Source organism: Mustelus asterias, chromosome 7 (assembly GCF_964213995.1).
Source record: "Mustelus asterias chromosome 7, sMusAst1.hap1.1, whole genome shotgun sequence".
Taxonomy (NCBI): domain Eukaryota; kingdom Metazoa; phylum Chordata; class Chondrichthyes; order Carcharhiniformes; family Triakidae; genus Mustelus; species Mustelus asterias.
The window spans coordinates 56,554,019-56,574,653 of NC_135807.1; the positions used below are offsets into that span (position 1 = coordinate 56,554,019).

The following is a 20,635-nucleotide window of genomic DNA, read 5'->3' on the forward strand; positions in this document are numbered from 1 at the left end:
ATGTGTTGGCATATGCATGGCAGATGCAATATAATGTGGATAAATGTGAGGTCATCCACTTTGGTAGCAATAAAAGGAAGACAGATTATTACTTGAATGGGTGTAAATTGAGAGAGGTGGATACTCAATGAGACCTTGGAGTCCTCATGCATCAGTCGTTGAAGGTACGCGTGCAGGTACAGCAGACAGTTAAGAAGGCAAATGGTATGGCTGGCCGTCATAGCGAGAGGATTTGAGTACAGGGATGTTTGCTGCAATTGTATAGGGGGTTGGTGAGGCCACATATGGAGTATTATGTGCAGTTTTGGTATCCTTATCTGAGGAAGGATGCCCTTGCTATAGAGGGATTACAATGAAGGTTTACCAGGCTGATTCCTGGGATGGCAGGTCTGTCATATGAGGAGAGACTAAGTTGGTTAGGATTATATTCACTGGAGTTTAGAAGAGAGAAAGGGGATCGTTAAGAAAAATTCTAACATGGTTAGGCAGGATAGATTCAGAAAGAATATTCCTAATGGTGGGGGAGTCCAGAACTAGGGGTCATCGTTTGAGGATAAGGGGTAAACCTTTTAGAACATAGAACATAGAACATAGAACATTACAGCGCAGAACAGGCCCTTCGGCCCACGATGTAGCACCGACCAGTTAAAAAAAAACTGTGACCCTCCAACCTAAACCAATTTCTTTTCGTCCATGAACCTATCTACGGATCTCTTAAACGCCCCCAAACTAGGCGCATTTACTACTGATGCTGGCAGGGCATTCCAATCCCTCACCACCCTCTGGGTAAAGAACCTACCCCTGACATCGGTTCTATAACTACCCCCCCTCAATTTAAAGCCATGCCCCCTCGTGCTGGATTTCTCCATCAGAGGAAAAAGGCTATCACTATCCACCCTATCTAAACCTCTAATCATCTTATATGTTTCAATAAGATCCCCTCTTAGCCGCCGCCTTTCCAGCGAAAACAATCCCAAATCCCTCAGCCTCTCCTCATAGGATCTCCCCTCCATACCAGGCAACATCCTGGTAAACCTCCTCTGCACCCTCTCCAAAGCCTCCACATCCTTCCTGTAATGTGGGGACCAGAACTGCACACAGTACTCCAAGTGCGGCCGCACCAGAGTTGTGTACAGTTGCAACATAACGCTACGACTCCTAAATTCAATCCCCCTACCAATAAACGCCAAGACACCATATGCCTTCTTAACAACCTTATCTACTTGATTCCCAACTTTCAGGGATCTATGCACACATACACCTAGATCCCTCTGCTCCTCCACACTATTCAAAGTCCTCCCGTTAGCCCTATACTCAACACATCTGTTATTCCTACCAAAGTGAATTACCTCACACTTTTAGAACTTAGTTGAGGAGAAATTTCTCCACCCGGAGGGTGATGAATATGTGGAATTCACTACCACAGAATGTAGTTGAGGCCAAAACATCGTCTAATTTCAAAACATATTAGGTATAGCTCTAGGGGTTAAAGGGATCAAGGGGGAAGGGGGGATCAGGATATTGAATTCGATGATCAGCCATGCTCCAAATGAATGGTGAAGCAGGTTCAAAGGGCCGGATGGCCTACTCCTGCTTCTAGTTTCTATGTAACTAATAACTAAATACCCTATCTACAATCAATGGTACAGGCAAGGAACTATCCCCATGTCTCGATGTCAACATGTCTCTGCTCAATATCACACTGACCCCAGTCTGGGTACATGCCTTCTTGCATCACGGTGTCGGCTGTACTATACTCAGTCCCGCATTAACCCTGCATCTGCCTACCCTTATACTACACCACCCCCAAAGCCTTTATCCCATGGATATTGAGTATTTCATGTATTAACCTTGTGCATTTACTTTGTTCCTGCCTTAATGATGTTCCAACATTATTGCTATTACTGTATTTGTATTATTGCAACATTCTCACTACTTTATAGCATTCTTCCCAAATGTCCTTAAATTTAGAGGTTCAGGAGGTTTTGAGGTCTTCCAGCTCTTTCACACTTCATTTTCCATTCTGTCGGAGGAGTGATAGGCTCTGTTCATTCTGGTTCTTGCCTGGCTTGGAGGTTATAGAATCGTAGAATCCCTACAGTGCAAAAGGTGGCCATTCAGCCCATCCAGTCTGCACCAACTCTCTGACAGAGAGTATCCCACCCAGGCCCTCTCCCTTGTCCTATCCCTGTAACCCTACACATTTATCATGGCTAATTCTTCTAACCCACACATATTTGGACATTAGCATGGCCAATCCACCTCACCTGCACAACTTTGGTCCTCCAGTGTGCGAGGGAGGGGCTGATCTAGGGAAAGGTCAGAGACAACTTCTGTTCCATCAAACTGCCATGTCAAGCTTGTAGGATCAAGTTTATCCTCATTCCATCAGAGGACTGTTCCTTGCCAGCTGGTTCACCATTCCCAGGAGACACTGGAGGTTGAGGACAGAGAAAGAGTTAGGGAAGTCAATGATTGCATTGGTTTTTTGTCAGTCTATTGTGATGACTTTATTGCTAATGATTTGGCCCAGGAATTGAATGAAGGTTTTGGTCAAGTCATATGTCGTTCATTGTCAATCCTTTCCCCTGCAGTTGCTTCAAGACTGCCATGGGCCTTTTGTCATGTTCTTCCGCTATGAACCAAGACATTGTTCATGTGACAAATGATCCCCTGAAGATCCTGCAAGATGTCAGACATGATGCATTGGAATATCTCTGGGGCTGATGTGATCCCAAAGGGCAGATGGTTGAAGCAAAACCTGCCAAAGTACTTCATAAATATGGTCAGGAGCTGTACATCCTCATTGAGGGGAAGCTGCTCAGTGGCTAGATTGGAAAATGTTGTGCTCATAGAGAGCTTAGTCAGGCTCTCATCCACTAAGGACATGGGCTGGACCTCTCTGGCTTACAACCTCATTAAGTTGTGTCGAGGCCAATGTAGATGTGGCGGGACCTGTTTGTTTTCGATTTGACTTAAATCAATCCATTGCAGGATGTTGAGTTTGATAGATGGTGTTGCTTACAGAATGTGTTAGTTAAATAAGTCTTTGTAGTTTTCTGTATGTTAACAGCAAGTCTTTATTATCTGCTTGTAATTATATGCAAATGTACAGGGAAGGAGCTATCTCCATGTCTCGGTGTTAACCTGTCTGCTCAATACCACACTGACTCCATCTGGGACATGTGCCTTCTAATAACACTGTGGGCAGTACTGCGCTCAATCCCACGTTAACTCTGCATGTGCCAGACCCTTTTAGCATGCATAAGGACCCCATACTAATATTCAGCTTTATCCTTTCTACCGAAGTGCAAAACTTCACATTTTGCTACACTTTATTATATCTGCCAAGTTTTTGTCCACTCAACTGAGCTGTCTATTTCCCTCTCTATACTGTTTGTCATCCTCACCAGTTGCCTTCCCACCTATTTTTGTCATCCGCAAATTTGGTTGAAAGTTACATTTACTTCCCTTGTCCAAGTCATTGTTGTGGCTCCAGCACTGATCCGTCTGGCACTCCACTAGTTACAGGTTACCATCCTGAAAATACCCCTTTGATTGCAACTGCCTTCAGTTAGCCAATCCTCTATCCATGCTAATATACTACCCCTAACATCATGAGCTCTTATCTTATTAAGTAGTCTTTTGTGCAGTATGTTATCGAAAGCTTTTTGGAAATCCAAGTATATTGCATCTATTGATTCTCCTTTATCGTTCCTGCTCCTTACCACCTCACCACTTCAAAGAATTCAAATAAATTTGTCAGGCATGATTTCCTCTTCAGAAAGCCATGCTGATTCTGCTTAATTATATTATGCATTTCTAAATGCTTTGCAATTATATCCCTTATAATGGACTCTAACATTTTCCCAATGAAAGAAGTTAGGCTAAGTGGCCTATAGTTTCCTCTCTTTACCTTCCCCCGATTCTTTTTGAATAAGGGAATTACATGGCAGTTTTGTAATCCTCTGGGATATTTCCTGAATTTAAGGATTCTTGGAAGATTACCAGTGCCTCCATTGGTTCTGTAACTACTTCCTTTAATATTCTGGGTGAGTAGCAAGTACCAGTCCGAATTGGGCAGTACAGCTCGCATACGCAAACAACTCTCCCTTCTCTTCCCTTCCCTGCTTCCCGTCCCAATTCCAGCATCAGACTAACACCCCGAAAGTTTTGTTATTTTTACCTATTCTGCTATTGTTTGTTTATGTTTAAGGCTGTTTGTAAGATCTGTTAACAAGTTGCTGAACCATGGTGGTGTTCACTAAATTAACTTCTACTTCCGTACACTAAAACTCACATACTTGCAAGGTTAAATGAAAGATTTTGCACAGCTTTGTCTATGGTTATCTAATTCATGTGTATACCAACTGCAACAAGAACAGTAACGACTTGTATAGCAGCTTTAACATAATGAAAAATCCCAAGGTGCTTTACAGGAGTATTTGTAAACAAATTACAATCCTGAATGACATAGGAGACCTTACTTGGACCAAGCAAGGGCAGAAGGTTTTTTTTGAGTTTAGTTGGGGCTTCATGATTGGTATGGGCTTGGAGGGCTGAAGGGACTGTTCCTGTGCTGTATTTTCCTTTGTTCTTTCTTCGTTCTTCGAAACATTCGGTCAGATGACCAAAAGCTTGGTCAAAGAAGTATGTTTTAAGGAGTGTATTAAAGGAGGAGAGCAAGGTAGGGAAGCGGAGAGGTGTAGGGTTGGTATTCCAGAACTTGGGACCTAGATAACTGAAGACACAACACCAATGGTGGAGCAGTTATAACTGGGAATACACAGGAGTAAGAGTTTTAACAACACCAGGTTAAAGTCCAACAGGTTTATTTGGTAGCAAATGCCATTAGCTTTCGGAGCGCTGCTCCTTCGTCAGATGGAGTGGAAATCTGCTCTCAAACAGGGCACAGAGACACAAAATCAAGTTACAGAATACTGATTAGAATGCGAATCCCTACAGCCAGCCAGGTCTTAAAGATACAGACAATGTGGGTGGAGGGAGCATTAAGCACAGGTTAAAGGGATGTGTATTGTCTCCAGACAGGACAGCCAGTGAGATTCTGCAAGTCCAGGAGGCAAGCTGTGGAGGTGTATGTCACCCCCACAGCTTGCCTCCTGGACTTGCAGAATCTCACTGGCTGTCCTGTCTGGAGACAATACACATCTCTTTAACCTGTGCTTAATGCTCCCTCCACTCACATTGTCTGTATCTTTAAGACCTGGCTGGCTGTAGGGATTTGCATTCTAATCAGTATTCTGTAACTTGATTTTGTGTCTCTGTGCCCTGTTTGAGAGCAGATTTCCACTCCATCTGACGAAGGAGCAGCGCTCCGAAAGCTAATGGCATTTGCTACCAAATAAACCTGTTGGACTTTAACCTGGTGTTGTTAAAACTCTTACTGTGTTTACCCCAGTCCAACGCCGGCATCTCCACAACATGAATACACGGGAGGTCAGAATAAGAGGAATATAGTTAACTATGATCCCTTGTTCGAACTGACAGCTGAGAATAATTACCCATAGACTTGTTTCTATGGAAATGAAATGATAAGCGGTTTCCAATGAAACAAAACCTGCAGTAATAATGTATTTCAAGCTGATTATATACATATACCAGGCACTTAGCTAATTTTGAACACCAGGAATATCAAATCCACCATAGGATGTAAAAGGTGACCAAAATAAACTTTAAAATTAATGGAACAACTTAAAGAACTTTTGAGAACAGACAAAAACAAAATAAATGTTAAATCAATCGACTATGGGAGGTAGAGCAGCAATGAGATATTTCATTGAAATAAAATAAGAGGCTTTATGGAGGGAAGGACAGTTACTTGAAATTTTACCAACCGCTTCTCAACATTTTTAAATATTGCGTGAGATTCTCCGCCCTCCCAACCGTGTATTTCCCGCGACGGGAGGTGGCATGCTGTTCACTAGCAGCGGGATTCTCTGGCTCTGCCGCTGTTAATGGGCATTGATGTCGGCCCACACTGGCAGGACACCCGCAGGTGGGGGTGCGCTGCTGGTGGGACTGAAGAATCCCGCTGGAGCATTCTGGTCATTATTTCACATCTCTGGAAGGCCTATAACTTTATAATTTTATCAAGAAATATAATGCTGAATTAAATTTTTTTTTCAAAAATATACTTTATTCATAAAACTCAAATAAAACATTGCAAAACGACAGATCCAAAAGTTACAAACAGTGCAAAAAAATAATCATTTTTACAGTACAATACTTTGCTCATTTACATGACATTACATTCATTACATTTCAAAACTTAAAACTATGTACATACATCAGATTTTACTGTGTGCTTTTTGTTTTTCAGATAAGCACACAGTTACGCAGGCCGAGGGTGTTCTGCAGTTACCGGGCCCTCGGTCATACTACACTTGATCTTGGCCAAAAGGCCGAGAAGCGATAGCCCGTAAACTTCCACTCGGCCCCCCTCACTCCCTTAGCCACCATCTTTCACGTGCGTCTTGCAGGGCATGTCAAAACAGTCACCCTGACTAAGTGGTGCAGTTGCAGTGAAATGCCACAGGGGGCATGGTGTGCGTGCCCCGCCCCTGCCGCTGACACCAGCTGGCCACCAGGCAGGTGCTGCCACATGTTCTGCTTTTGACATTCTTGTTCCCCCAAGAGGGATGCGATAGGCTGGCTGCACCGTTCCTGGAGGCACTGCAAGACCAGGCCGATGCGTGGAGTGGAAGGAGCAAGCCCCTTTCCCACCGCCCTGTTCCAAAAATCCGCTTAATATTTGGCCCCCAGATAGGGGACGTATCAGATATTAAACTGATAAGAACAGATTTTTTTTTAAGTTTCAAAAATATACTTTATTCATAAAAAAACTCTCAAACTATTGCAAAACAACAGTTCCAAAAATTACAAAGTGCTAAAAAAAATCATTTTTACAGTACAATACTATGCTTATTTACACATTACATTCATTACATTTCATTACTTTCATCAGAGTTTACTGTGTGCTGTTATTTTCCAGATTGGCGCACAATTACGCAGGCCAAGGGTATTCTGCAGTTACCGGGCCCTCGGTCTGCCTCGGTTGAAAGGCTTTACACGGTGGCCTTTCCCCATTGTGCCTTTGCGGCGGCTGCCCCAAGCTTGAGCGCGTCCCTGAGCACGTAGTCCTGGACCTTGGAATGTGCCAGTCTGCAACACTCGGTCGAGGACAATTCTTTCAGCTGGAAGATCAGCATGTTTCGGGCAGACCAAAGTGCATCCTTCACCGAGTTGATGACCCTCCAGCAGCAGTTGATATTTGTCTTGGTGTGCGTCCCTGAAAACAGCTCGTAGAGCACAGAGTCCTGCGTCACCGAGCTGCTTGGGATGAACCTCGACAAATACCACTGCATCTCTCTCCAGACCTTTGCAAAGGCACATTCCACAAGGAGGTGTGCGACCGTCTCATCACCCCCGCAGCCGCTTCGAGGGCAGCGTGTGGTGAGGTTGAGACCTTGAGCGTGCGTAAAAGATCTGACGGGGAGTGCCCTTCTCACCACCAGCCAAGCCAGGTCTTGGTGCTTGTTTGTGAGTTCTGGTGATGAGGCATTCTGCCAGATGACATTGATAGTCTGCTCTGGGAACCATCCGACAGGATCCGCCATCTCCTTTTCTCTCAGGGCCTCAAGGACATTATGTGCTGACCACTGCTTGATCGCCATGTGGTCTAGGGTGTGTTTCCAGAAACATTTCTCCACGAAGGACTGGTGCTGCGGTACGGTCCAACTACTTGGAGCGTTCTGCGGCAGTGTGGCCAGATGCATCCTCTGCAACACTTGGGACAGGTAAAACCTCAAAAAATAGTGGCACTTGTTAGTGTACCGAGGATCTACACTCATGCTGAATTATAATGCTGAATTAAAATTTTTTAAAAATACTGTTCCAATTCAATCAAATCAAGTCCAATTCAGAGTCTCAACAAGTTGAGACATTTCTGATCCAAGCTGACAAGACAGGGTATGCAACCCCTACCCTGTCTTGGGCCTGATCTTCATGAGCCAAGCTGATTGGAGTAGGCAGACATCTCCACCCCCAAAGCTTGATCTCATTTACATCTTAGCCAGAAGGCTGAGATGCTGCTTTTAAAAATTGCTTCATATGAAAATGAAGCTTAAATGCAACCCAACAGCCACAACCAAGTGCAGCATCTGCAGACCACACTTGATCTTAGCCAAAAGGCTGAGAAGCATCTTTGAATCAAACAGTTCCCTCATTTGATTGCAATAGATTTGTCATAAACTGCGCCAGGCTCCACAGTTAACCATGAATAACACAGTGGGGGTGGTCTTATCACTCCGTCACACCCATTGACATGGCAAGGTGGAAATATAACATACAAGGCAAAAAGTCAGATTTGTGCCCAGCGCCAAACAGTTTGTTATCTTCCAGCTCCTTTTTACAGGCGCAAACTGCTTTGGGTGTGATACTTATTAGCATGAATTTGAATGTATTTTAATATTAGTGAAGTCGGCATATGAGGTATTGCTTTAAAGGGCGGCTCCCAAAACCCACCAATGTCATCGTGATCACCCTGCCGTTTGTCTGCTGGACAGGCTCCAGGGCTGACTTAAGACCTTCCATTTCGGGCCCCACTAACAGTAACAAACAGAAGCTCTGTCATCCACTCCATCTGATGAAGGAGCAGCGCTCCGAAAGCTTATAGTATTTGCTACCAAATAAACCTGTTGGACTTTAACCTGGTGTTGTTAAAACTCTTACTGCTGCTCCAGCCAAGGGAGCTCGGCAGGTGTTTACACAGCTTCTCACACTGCATAAACTTTGCAGTGCTACCTTCAATGGGAACTCATCCCATGCTTGTCACAAGGCTGCTCCTCCCCCATCTGCCTGAACTGTTAGCCATTCCTGGAAGCCACTGCACTAGATGTTCAGGTGGGTGCACTAATGTGTATGATGCACGTATTCCCAATGAGGATCCCCTCACAGACATCTGTGTGCCCACTGTGACTACCATTGCAATGATGTGTCCGTGGTCGGCAGCACATTGAAATGGTGTTGGATACCCACTGCCCAGACTCATGGGGGCTCTGGTTGCTGGGTGGGGAGTGGGGGCCTGGAATGAATAATCTTGCTCTCTCTCTCCCTTTTTCCTTTCCGTCGCTCGCCCTTCCTCCCCATAGATACAATGGCTTTGGCCATACAGCCCATTGTGCTCACCGTAATAATTGTGGCTATGGAGGAGGAAGAGGGAGATGTGCGGCTGTAGCAAGGCCAGCCGAGGCCAGAGACTTCAACACCCCTGGCTGACGTTTGGCTGTCACCGATGTAGCCAAGCCACCCTGTTCATACTGCTGCCCGTGAGATGCTGAGGTGGCAGGAAGGGGGGATTCGGAAGGGCTCGGGAGGTTTGGGGTATTCTGCATGGGAGGCCTTGGCATGGGCTTCAACTGCTTCCTCCTCCCTTGGGGTGTCCATGGGACATAAGAACATAAGAACATGGAGTAGGAGTCGGCCACCTGGCCCTTTGAGCCTGCTCTGTCATTGAATAAGATCATGGCTGATCTTTTCATGGACTGAGGGACATTCCAGGGGACGGGTGTGAGCTCCAGAGACCTTGGCGTCATCTGACTCTGCCAGTCGTTGAGGCCCCACATGCTTGTGCTACATGTGTGGGAGCCATTGGTGACGGCCCTTTGAATCTGGACCAAGTTCTGGAGCCCTCAGCGATGAGCTCTGGGACCAGGCCAAGCTCTAGAGCCCCTCAGCTGTAGCCCTCTGAGACTGGGCCAAGCACTCCAGGCATGCAGCCATGGCCTGGCTGTGTCTGCAGCATGCTCCTGAGGCCCTCTGCTATGGTCTACTGAAACCTGGCTGTGCCTTGGACCCTGCCACCCATGGCAACCATTTCCTGCCCCAGGTTTTCCATGATGGCTACCGGAGGCTTGCAGTGTTGGCTTGGGTGCCATGCAATGCCGACACCATTTCCTGCGACTAAAGGCTGTTGAATTCCTCCAAACAGATTTGCAGTTGCTGCAGTGCCCCTCCTGCATTTTTCAGTTCTGCTGCTGCATCTCCAGCTGACAGATCCCAGCCGCTTGGTAAGTGGTTTGGGGCCAACTATTTCCTCGGCTCCAGCAGGTCTCCGCGTGCCAGAGTCCTCGGAAGTTCCCACCTCCACATGATGTGCATCATCGGCTGTGTTGTGATCACCAAAAGTGCCCCAGAAGCCTCACTACTAGTTTGCCCCACCGAGGCGACTGTATCTACATTGGTGGATGATGCCTGTGCTGACTCGTGGGTTCTTTCCTCGGAATTCTTGTTGGAGCCTCCCTCTTAGGTGTCGACTGGGCTCTCCACGGGGGCAGCAAGTGGGGTGTTGACTCTTGAGGGCCCTGCCTCATCTGGGTTGTCTCCTGCAAAACAAGACACATGGGTAAGTGCAAGGGGGTAGCAAGTGTCTGGACAGATTGCAGCTTGCTTGACATAGGTCATATGGTTGAAAAATCCATGGCTCCTCACTTCTGCGACACTCTTGACGTGACTGCCGGTCACAGTTCTCCCCTTGACAGTTCCATGGCCTGCTCCTCGAAGGTGGTGAGGATGGACAGCTCAGGGACTCCACCTCCGCTCTATGCCCACTCCCTCCTGTTATGGGCTCTCTTCTACTGTAGGGACAGAATGGGGAATTAAAAGACTGATGGATGGAAGGGTACAGGGTGTCGGGGGTGGGGCATGTAAGGGCTGTCCCTTGGCAGGCAGAAGTTGTGGAAGAGGGTTGGCAGAGGGGTTGGAGGAAAGTGCTAGGGGCTCAGGTGCTGGGAGGCTGTGGGGTGTCGGGAGTAGCTCAATATGGACATCGCAGGCGTGACAGACGGGACTGATGTCAGGATGGCATGGACACTCTTGCTGCCCGAATAAGGTAATTCGTCATCATCTGGCACTGGCTGCAGGTCTTCTGTGCCAATGTACGGGCACTGACCGCTGCTGCCATCACCTCCCAGGCCACATTGTCTGCCTGACCCCTAGCCCACCTGCTGTCTCGGAGGAAAAATATTGCCCTCTGTTCTTCTACTGCATCTAGCAGCCTTCCCTGCTCCTCGGTGAACCGTGGGGCTACTTTGTGGAGTGCCATATTCCTGGCATGACTGATTCTGTGTGCATCGTTAGTGTTTATATGGAGCCCACCTACTTAATGGCACACAGCTGTGGATAGTTTGGGTGTGTCAAGCACTTGGAGCTTCCATTCTGGCTAGAATTGCATTGAGGATTTTTCATTGTACTAAGTGTTGCACAATTGCGTTGCGTGATGCGCCGAAAAGACTGAAACGATTCACTCCTGCTTTCAGACTTTTTTGCCACTTGGAATTTTTTCAGAAAGGTTTCCTCAAGTGTGTTGTGTACATATAATGATAGCACGAGTTGCAAAACTGTTGTGCAATCAAGGATTATTTAATGCTGAAATGTTTAAATTGAGGGATTGAACTTTTCAAGTTGAGCCATATGGTGAGCTTTATTTAAATGGTTTGATATAGTTATTTTCTAATGAAAGCTTGAAATATTTTGCTGGTGCTTGAAGATGTGTCACGAATTTTGATTGTCATCCTGAAACTTGAGGTTTCCGGCTGCTATGATTCATTGTTTCCTAGGATAATGTGCAATCTGAGAGAAAAAGTTTCCAGAAAACAAATTGTTCCAGTCGATACATTTATCACTTGAACTGAGTTCTTAGATGCTACATTATTTTATACTTGAATTGTCTATGTAACTCGTATTGATTTTTAGTTGTTACATAGCATGGGTAATTGGGTGTGAAATTGAGTGTTATTGAAACTCTTGAAATAAGACATGATTAGAAGCTGTTCAGACTTTTTGTATGGTGTGTTTGCATCAATCGATATTTCAGTTTTTTTTCCTTATTTATTTCAATATGCTTGAATATATTTAACAGCAAGCAGTTGTTTTTTACGATGTGATAGCTATTCTCTTTGCATGACATGGAAGAACTGACTATATATCTATTTATATCATACATGCCAATATTATAACTATATATATATATTATGGAGATATAATTTTTGTCTTAAACTTTCCAGACCAATGAAGGCCATATGTGTTCACCACTTGCTGCTGCTGACTTACCAGATGTAACTCTGTTGTAGGCCAGGAAGCAAATTATGTTGCTTCAGTCTGTCACTCTAGATAGTTGCACTAAGGGACAGGGTAGATCATTGTGCAAGCTGTTACATTTTGGGTGGCTTCCCAATACTTGGCTTGTGCTGCCACGGAGGTTTACTTCCTTCAATAGGAAGCCTGCAGTTCACATGAATAGAGAATATTATGCACAAAAGGATATGCAGGGATATGGGGATAAGGCAGGGGAATGGCACGCAATCATGATGCTAGTTTGGAAAGCTGGTGCAGACACGATTGGCCAAGTGGCCGCCTTCTGCGTCGTAACACTTCTGTGATTTTGAAAACAATACCTGTAATGGTAGAGTGAACGATGAACCCTTATTCGATATATTGCTGCACATGCTTGATCTATTTGAATTGATGAAAATCATCATGCTGACAGACCATCTGGTTCAGGCTGAACAAATGTTAATTTTCTTGAAAAATAAAAATAAAATTGTAAATCACTAATAATAGAACTATTGGTGTGACTACTGTAGATAAATTTTCACAAGTACCTGAATCTTTTCTAACATAAATAATTGCCCTGAGATTTTTGGAGCCCCTTTATCAGTTTACAGGACAGAATGAAACCACTCAGCCCATCATATCACTGCTAGTTTCCTGCAGGAGTAACTCAACAAGAGTCAACCCTCGATGAGTTGCTCTTTTCCCCATGGGCCTACATTTTTTTTTCTCTGCAGATAATTATCCAATTCCCTTTTGAGAGAGACAGTTGTATGTGCCTCCACCACACCAATGCATTCCAGATCCTAACTTGCTGCATAGAAAAGGATTTCCTTGTTTTTGTTACTACTTTTGCCAATCTTAAATCTGTGCTCACTGGTTCTTGACCCTTCTGCCAATGGAAAGTTCTACTCTGTCCAGACACTTAATGGATTTTGAACAGCTCTGCCAAGTTTCCTCTCGACGTTCTTCTCTCTAAGGGAACAGCCCCAGCTTCTCCAATCTATCCACATTATTGAAATCCCTCATCCCTAGAACCATTATTTTCTGAAATTTCTCTAATACCATTGTATCCCTCCTAAAGTGAACATAGTACTTCAGTTGAGGCTGCGAACCAGTTCTTTTTAAAAAAAAGATTGTCATAATGTCCTTTTGTACTCTGTGCCCCTTTTTGTAAAGCCCAGGATCCTGTATGCTTTATTAACCACTTTCTAACCATTTATTTGAAAAAATTTGGCTTTTGTATCGCACCTGCACAGCTTAACCATTAATGCTTTAGCTGCATCAGAGTAGTACACACTGGGTGTTGTCTTTGCTTACTGATTTGCTCTCCCTATGTTACTTCAAGTCCTACAGTCTACCCTTCATTGTATTAGCTATGCATTTTTATAAAATAGAAATTATAAAATGCTCTGTTTCCTGATCTTGGGTTTTCAAAACTCAATGGTTGCTCACATGTTTTTCACGTTTGGAAAAGGTTCCATCCCTTTTATCACGCAAATTGTAAACCTCTGATCTGGTATACATTGTTGATCAGGAGTGTCAAACTATCTGATGTTTCATTCCAGAAATACCATAAAGACAATGTGGTCTTAATTTTGATAGGTCTAAGTCACGCATATTATTGAAACCCATTTCCAGTTGGTGTATGATATTCTAAATATCCAGAAATTCAGAATGTTTTGAAGACTAAGCCACTTACTTTGTTTTTCCAAAAAAAATTAATTTTTCAAAGCATTTTTTAACCTAAATATGCTGCTGTTTTTATCAATCTATAACTCAAACTTTATTTTTTTCTATTCTGCCTTGAACTGTTATGTTGTCGCAGTTGTGTAAGAATGCTCATGTCTGAATGAGAGAATTATGAGATTAACCCTTTGAGTTCCACAATCTAGATTGCGGCACTCCAGTTTGGAGAATCACTTTTAAGCGTTCTGTCCGTCAGTTTCCGTGTTGTATTGAAATATGTTATGGTATTTTATGTTTTGGCTGGATATTAAAAATCTTATGGAAAGTCACTAAAGAAACATGGTTTTCTTCCGGTTTGCTGGCCAACATTCATCTCCCTTGAGAAATACCACCAAAAATGGTTCACTTAACCAATTCTTATTGCTGCTCATGGGAATGTACATTGTGGCAACATGAGTACTTTGCCATATTTAATGAGGCCCTGAGCCCAAAAACCAAAGTCCTATTTCTTTCCTCCTGCATTTACATTATAACTGAGATCCGTGTGAAGTATTAATATTTGTTAAGTGGTGTTGCATAATTAATTCTCACCTCTAAGTACAATAGTCAAAACTGATCAAAGTATGAAGAAAAATGTTGAAACTATGTTTTCATCACCAATAAAAACTAATTTTATTTAAAGATCAACTTGTCACACCAAGATTTCAAAACACACAACATTAATTACTTCAAGTACAGAGACTATTGTGCAGGCACAATTTGACAGAATTGTAAAGATTATTCCAAGCAAAATAGCACATTTAATTGAAAAAGACAAACTATTTTATTCAAATGACATTGGATGAAGGTTTTCCTTTTTTGTGAAGTGTGCTATTTCACAGAAATTAATTACTTTAGAACATAACGTTTAACTTTCCGGAGGTCAATTTTTTTTTAGAAATTCTTAAAACAATCTTGTTAGATTTGAATTTGTAATCTTGTTTCAATCTGGTGTTTTGTTTTAAACCGAAACATTAATGACTGGTGTGATTTTAATTGATTGGCTCATGTGTTTTCTAGGTTACCAGACTTCTGTTTTTGGGGTGTCCAGTGACTGCATATTAGAAAATTTGCCTGGAGTGAAATCTAATGGCTGTACTGTGGAAGTTGTTCCAGCTTTACCACGACTGCAAATTACTACCTCTCTGCCTCGGTAGGATCTTTGAAAATTAATTACATATTGGGTCATGCCTTTCATGTGTTGATGTTTTTTCCTCTGTTTATTCTGGTGGAAACTTGTAATTGTGACCTGACATTTCCTGTGTTAGTATGGAATGATTATTAAGAGTACACCTTTTATACATGGGTATTTGTATGCTCATTGTATAAACTCAGTTTTTCCTACTGTAAGGTGTACAACAAAATTTACCCTTGCAGGCACTGCCACCAATAAACAAGAAACTTAAACTCATCAAGTAAACATTTATTGATTGATTGCGACAGCTGAATGTATTTTTTTAATTGCAAGATGTAACTGTAAAATGCCTTGTCATATTTCTTAATGTACCACATTTACCACATCACCCATCAGCATTCTCTGTTGGCTCATTTAAGAAAAACTCAAATCAAATTAGCTGAACATGATTTTCCATTAACAAATCTATATTGGTTTTCCTTAATTCACAGTTTCCCACATGACCTGTTCATTTTGACCTGGGTTATTGCTTCTTAAAGTTTTCCCATAATTAAGGTTAAACTGACTGGCTTGTAGCTGCTGGGCTTGTTCTTGTACCCTTTTTGGAACAAGAATGTAACATTTGCAATTTTCTAATCCTCTGGCACCACCACTATATCGCAGGAGGATTAGAAGATTGGGGTCAGAGCCTCTGTAATTTCCACTGTCTTCCCTGGGGAATCTAGAAAAGGGAAGCACAATTTCATGATAAGATGCCAATAATTTAGGACTAATGGAAATTTCTTCACTCCGAGGGTTGAGAATCTTCTGAAATCTGTACCCAGAGGGTTGTGGATTCTCCCGTCATGGAATATAATTTAGGCTGAGAAACAAACCTTCTGTCTCTGTGAATCAAGGGATATGGGGAGGGGTGGAGATGAAGCTGAAGATCAGCTACATCGTGCGTAAAGTATGAATACAACCAACCAATTACAACCTGTGCATGTCTATTTGATTATAATATCCAATCAGTATAAAGGCTTGTACATGGCTATCTAGTTTGATTTCTTAACTTGTGTCTGACTTGTGGAATACCAGTTATCCTCCATATCCAAGGCCCCTGGTGTTTAATGAATTCTCTCAAGCTAGGAATGTTCGACAGACAAACAAAGTCTTATGTTCAAACTGTAGATAGTGTTGCCTTCTGATATCTTTAGACCATTTGGTTGTCAGAACAAACGGCAATCCCACTTAGTTAAATCTCAGAGATTGTAAAAACAAAAGCTTGCAATTTGTGTTCTTGGGTCCTTGCTCACAGTTCACAGATTGTATGATATTCAGCTAAACTGAATTCTTTAACCCTTTCAGTGGGCATAATTATTAATATGGTACTGTCCTCTTTCAGATATGTTGCCAATTAGACCAGTAACCTTCCATGATTTTTCTAGATGATGAGCACTTGATTTAAACTTAAAACATCTGATAATTGTCGAGTAAAGGCTTTTTTTTTGCTTTGAGGGATGGAACATCAAGCCGACTTGTCCTTAAACAAAAGACTGGTGAGCACTAGTAGAGATGAGAGATTTACAAAATAAGACAAGTCAAGAGGATACTAATGCATATGACCACCACCTTGTGTTAACTTGGGTGTTATTATGATTACAAAGCTCTTCCATGAGGATTCTCCCTTCTGGTTGGAGCTCTAACTACGTAGCTGAAAAAAAAATTAAAAAAAAAAAAAAGTTTCCATATCACTAAGAAGTCTTCAGGCCAATCCACATCCAACAACCTGCTTCTAAATTCTGTTCCCATCTGGACAGCTGTGATAAATTCCACCATAAATTCCAGCAGCTGAGACATTTCATAACATTCTAAAACAATCACCAACATTCTTAAAGCCAATTTCTCCTATTGACCAGTGTTAAAGGATACTTTAAAACAATTCTCATCTTTGCCAAAAGCTGATCCCTTCCTTTGGCCATTCCCCGGTGTTCCAAATTGTGCTGAAATCCATCCATTAGCTTTTGAGATACATTGTTTACAGACAACAAACAAATGGGTGAAAACATTGCCTTCTCCCATCTTCAGTGGCAGAGGTAAATATGTGAAAATGTGTAATTAGTTGGAAGTCAGAAGTTTGTCAAAACTCCCTTTGTTACAGTGTGAGGTGCAATGTAATACATGTAATTATGGCGACATGACATGAAGTCATGATGCGTTGCAACATTTCCTTTATGGCATAAATATTCAACAAAATGAGTGTTAAGATACAAGATGTGCCCAGTAGAATTTTGATTGTGTGGTTTCCCCACTAAGTATTCATCAGATGCTTTTTTTGGGACATTATAGAATTATGCAGAATGAAAAGTCTTGTTACCAAAATGTTGGTGTATCATTTGCATATGATATAGCAGTGAAAATAATGTGCCATGCTCTGGTCTCCCTCATGTCAAGAAGTCTCACAACACCAGGTTAAAGTCCAACAGGTTTATTTGGTAGCAAAAGCCACTAGCTTTTGGAGCGCTTGCTGCTCCTTCATCAGGTGCGTGGGAGTTCCACATGACTCCCTCATGTCTGCATGGGTTTCCTCCGGGTGCTCCAGTTTCCTCCCACAGTCCGAAGATGTGCAGGTTAGGTTGACTGGTCATGCCAAATTGCCCCTTAATTAAAGATGTGTAGATTAGGGGGATTAGTGCGGTAATGAATGGTATTACGGGGATAGGGTCGGAGAGTTGGTGTAGACTTGATGGGCCAAATGGCCTGCTCATGCACTGTAGGAATTCAATGGTTCCAAAAATAGCAAAGAAGGTATCTGGAAAAATTAGTAGAGAGGACTGTAGGATGGACTGCAGTGAGGGAGCAACAAAACATTTGAGAGCTTACTGATGGAGGCATGGTTACTTCCTGGAAAAGAGAGGAGCTAACCAAAGAAGGTACAGTTCACGATTAAGCCAATTAAGTTGGATGAGAGGATGATCATAGTGTCACTGCCTTTGAGGTTTCACTTGTAATCAGCACTATGCAGTATGATAACAGCACAATGTAATTGCATTGTATGCTACAAGTATCATATTTGACTTTTAATTGATATTTTATGCTCAGATCAAGATCAAAAATCATAAGATTACCTTGGTGCATTACAACTTTGTCAGTTCTTTTCAGAGAAAGCTATTATTTCTCAAAGCTATCATCTCAAGTTGGTGTTTTAACTGTTCGTATCGACAACCATTTAAATAATTTACAGCAGAATTGTGCAGTGTTTGTTTTGATATTAAAAAATTAGAACTGTTGACTAAATTTGAAACTGTAATATACTCAATTTTAAAAAGAAATTAAAATAATGCACAAGATATTTCTGCTTTTTTTTATTCATTCATGGGACATGGGCATCGCTGGCTGGCCAATGTTTATTGCCCATCCCTAGTTGCCCTAGAAGGTGGTGGTGAGCAACCTTCTTGAAACGCTGCAGTCCACGTGCTGTGGATTGACCAACAATGTCGTTGGGGAGGGCATTCCAGGATTTTGACCCAGCTACTGCAAAGGAATGATATATTTCCAAGTCAGGATGGTGAGTGGCTTGGAGGGGAACCTGCAGGTGGTGGTGCTCCCATGCATCTGCTGCCCTTGTCCTTGTACATGAAAATTGTCGTGGGTTTTGGAGGGGATGTCTACGGATCTTTGGTGAATTTCTGCAGTGCAGCTTGTAAATGCTACTGAGCTTTGGTGGTGGAGGGAGTAGATGTCTGTGGATGTGGTGCCAATCAATCTGGCCGTTTAGTCCTGGATGGTGTCAAGCTTCTTGAGTGTTGTTGGAGCTGCACTGATCCAGGTGAGTGGTGAGTATTCCATCACACTCCTGATTTGTGCCTTGTAGATGGTGGACAGGCTTTAGGGGGAGCCAGGAGGTGAGTTACCTGCTGCAGTATTCTTAGCATCTGACCTGTTCTTGTAGCCAGTGTTTCTGTGGCAAGTCCAATTGGGTCTCTGGTCAATGGTAACTCCAAAGATGTTGACAGTGGGGGATTCAGTGATGGTAACACCATTGAATGTCAAGGGGCGGTGGTTAGATTGTCTCTTATTGGTGATGGTCATTGCCTCGCATTTGTGTGGTGCAAATGTTACTTGCCACTTGTCAGCCCAAGCCTGGATATTGTCCAGATCTTGTTGCATTTGAACATGGACTGCTTCAGTATCTGAGTAGTTGCAAATGGTGCTGACAATTGTGCAATCATCGGCAAACAATTCCACTTCTGACATTATGAAGGAGGAAAGGTCGTTGATGAAGCATCTAAAGATGGTTGGGCCTAGGGCATTACCCTGAGGGACTCCTGCAGAGATGTCTTGGAGATGACTGACCCCCCACAATCGCAACCATCTTCCTATGTGCCAGGTATGACTCCAAACAGCGGAGAGTTTGCCCCCTGATTCCCATTGATTCCAGTTTTGCTAGAGCTCCTTGATGCCACACTCAGTCGAATGCGGCCTTGATGTCAAGGGCTGTCTCACTCACCTCACGTCTGGAATTCAGCGTTTTTTCCATGTTTGAACCAAGGCTGTAATGAGATCAGGAACTGTGACCCTGGCAGAACCAGTGTCTTTTCCATAATTTATTATCCACAGATTTTCTTTTGGACATGCATTACTCCAGTCTAGTGCATGTGTCAAAATACAAATATAACATAGATAGATACCCTGCAGTGCAGAAAGAGGCCCACCCGGGCCCTACCCCCATATCCCTACATATTTACCCACTAATCCCTTTAACCTACACATCTCAGGACACTAAGGGGCAATTTTAGCATGGCCAATGAACCTAACCCGCACATCTTTGGACTGTGGGAGGAAACCGGAGCACCCGGAGGAAACCCACGCAGACACGAGGAGAATATGCAAACTCCACACAGACAGTGACCCAAGCCGGGAATCAAACCCAGGTCCCTGGAGCTGTGAAGCAGCAGTGCTAACCACTGTGCTACCGTGCCGCCCATGGATTATCAAATTAAAAATGTCGTAGATTGGGGGAAATTTCATTATGCATCAGGTTGGAGCATGGGATGTTATGCTGCGGTGAATACTTGAGGAGGATATCATTGCATTTTTAGGAGAATATAAGGTAAGTAATTGAAGCGTAGGAAGAAAAGAGTTTGGGAATAGGAGCAGTTGGAATAGCTTTGGATATGATATCTGCGTCCACCTTTGAACAGCAAGTCCTATCTTTGTGCATATCTCTCACCAGCTTCTTTCAGACATCATGGACAGGTTGCCCATACCACCTTCTTGGTATGTGACTCATGGAATTCCATAAGAATCTCTTTGGGGGCTCAGCTCTTTATCCAAATCATTAATGTGTACATAGTAAAGGAGTACAGACTTTTAACCCCCAGCTTACAGATAACATTAAGGGAGCACGGTTTGTCTAGTTGGGAGCAGGAAATTGAAAGGGAGCACAGACCAAGATTAGTCAAGTGGCCAAAATGACATGCACTTCCATGTGGAGAGCTGTGACGTCACAGAATCATGTACAGAAGGAGGTTCATTGCCCCTGTACTTGCTCCTTAATCTACTGTTGGTCCCATTCCCCTTCTCTTGTTCCGTAGCCCTGCAACTCATGTCATAATTGAACAATGTTCAGGAAAAAACATTCTGACGTCAATTTCAGCCTGA

At 43.1% G+C, this 20,635-nt stretch overlaps 1 protein-coding gene and 2 pseudogenes across 1 annotated transcript in view; 1 reads left to right on the forward strand and 2 right to left on the reverse strand.

Moving 5' to 3' along the window:
* trappc9 (trafficking protein particle complex subunit 9) overlaps nucleotides 1-20,635 on the forward strand; it is a 353,332-nt gene that overhangs the window by 114,570 nt on the left and 218,127 nt on the right. Inside the window, exon 14 of the mRNA XM_078215491.1 lies at nucleotides 14,878-15,010. Coding sequence (XP_078071617.1) covers nucleotides 14,878-15,010 — 133 coding nt within the window. The remainder of the gene's footprint in view (nucleotides 1-14,877; nucleotides 15,011-20,635) is intronic.
* Nucleotides 6,209-6,434, reverse strand: LOC144496184 (U2 spliceosomal RNA; annotated as a pseudogene).
* On the reverse strand, nucleotides 6,669-6,845 carry LOC144496212 (U2 spliceosomal RNA; annotated as a pseudogene).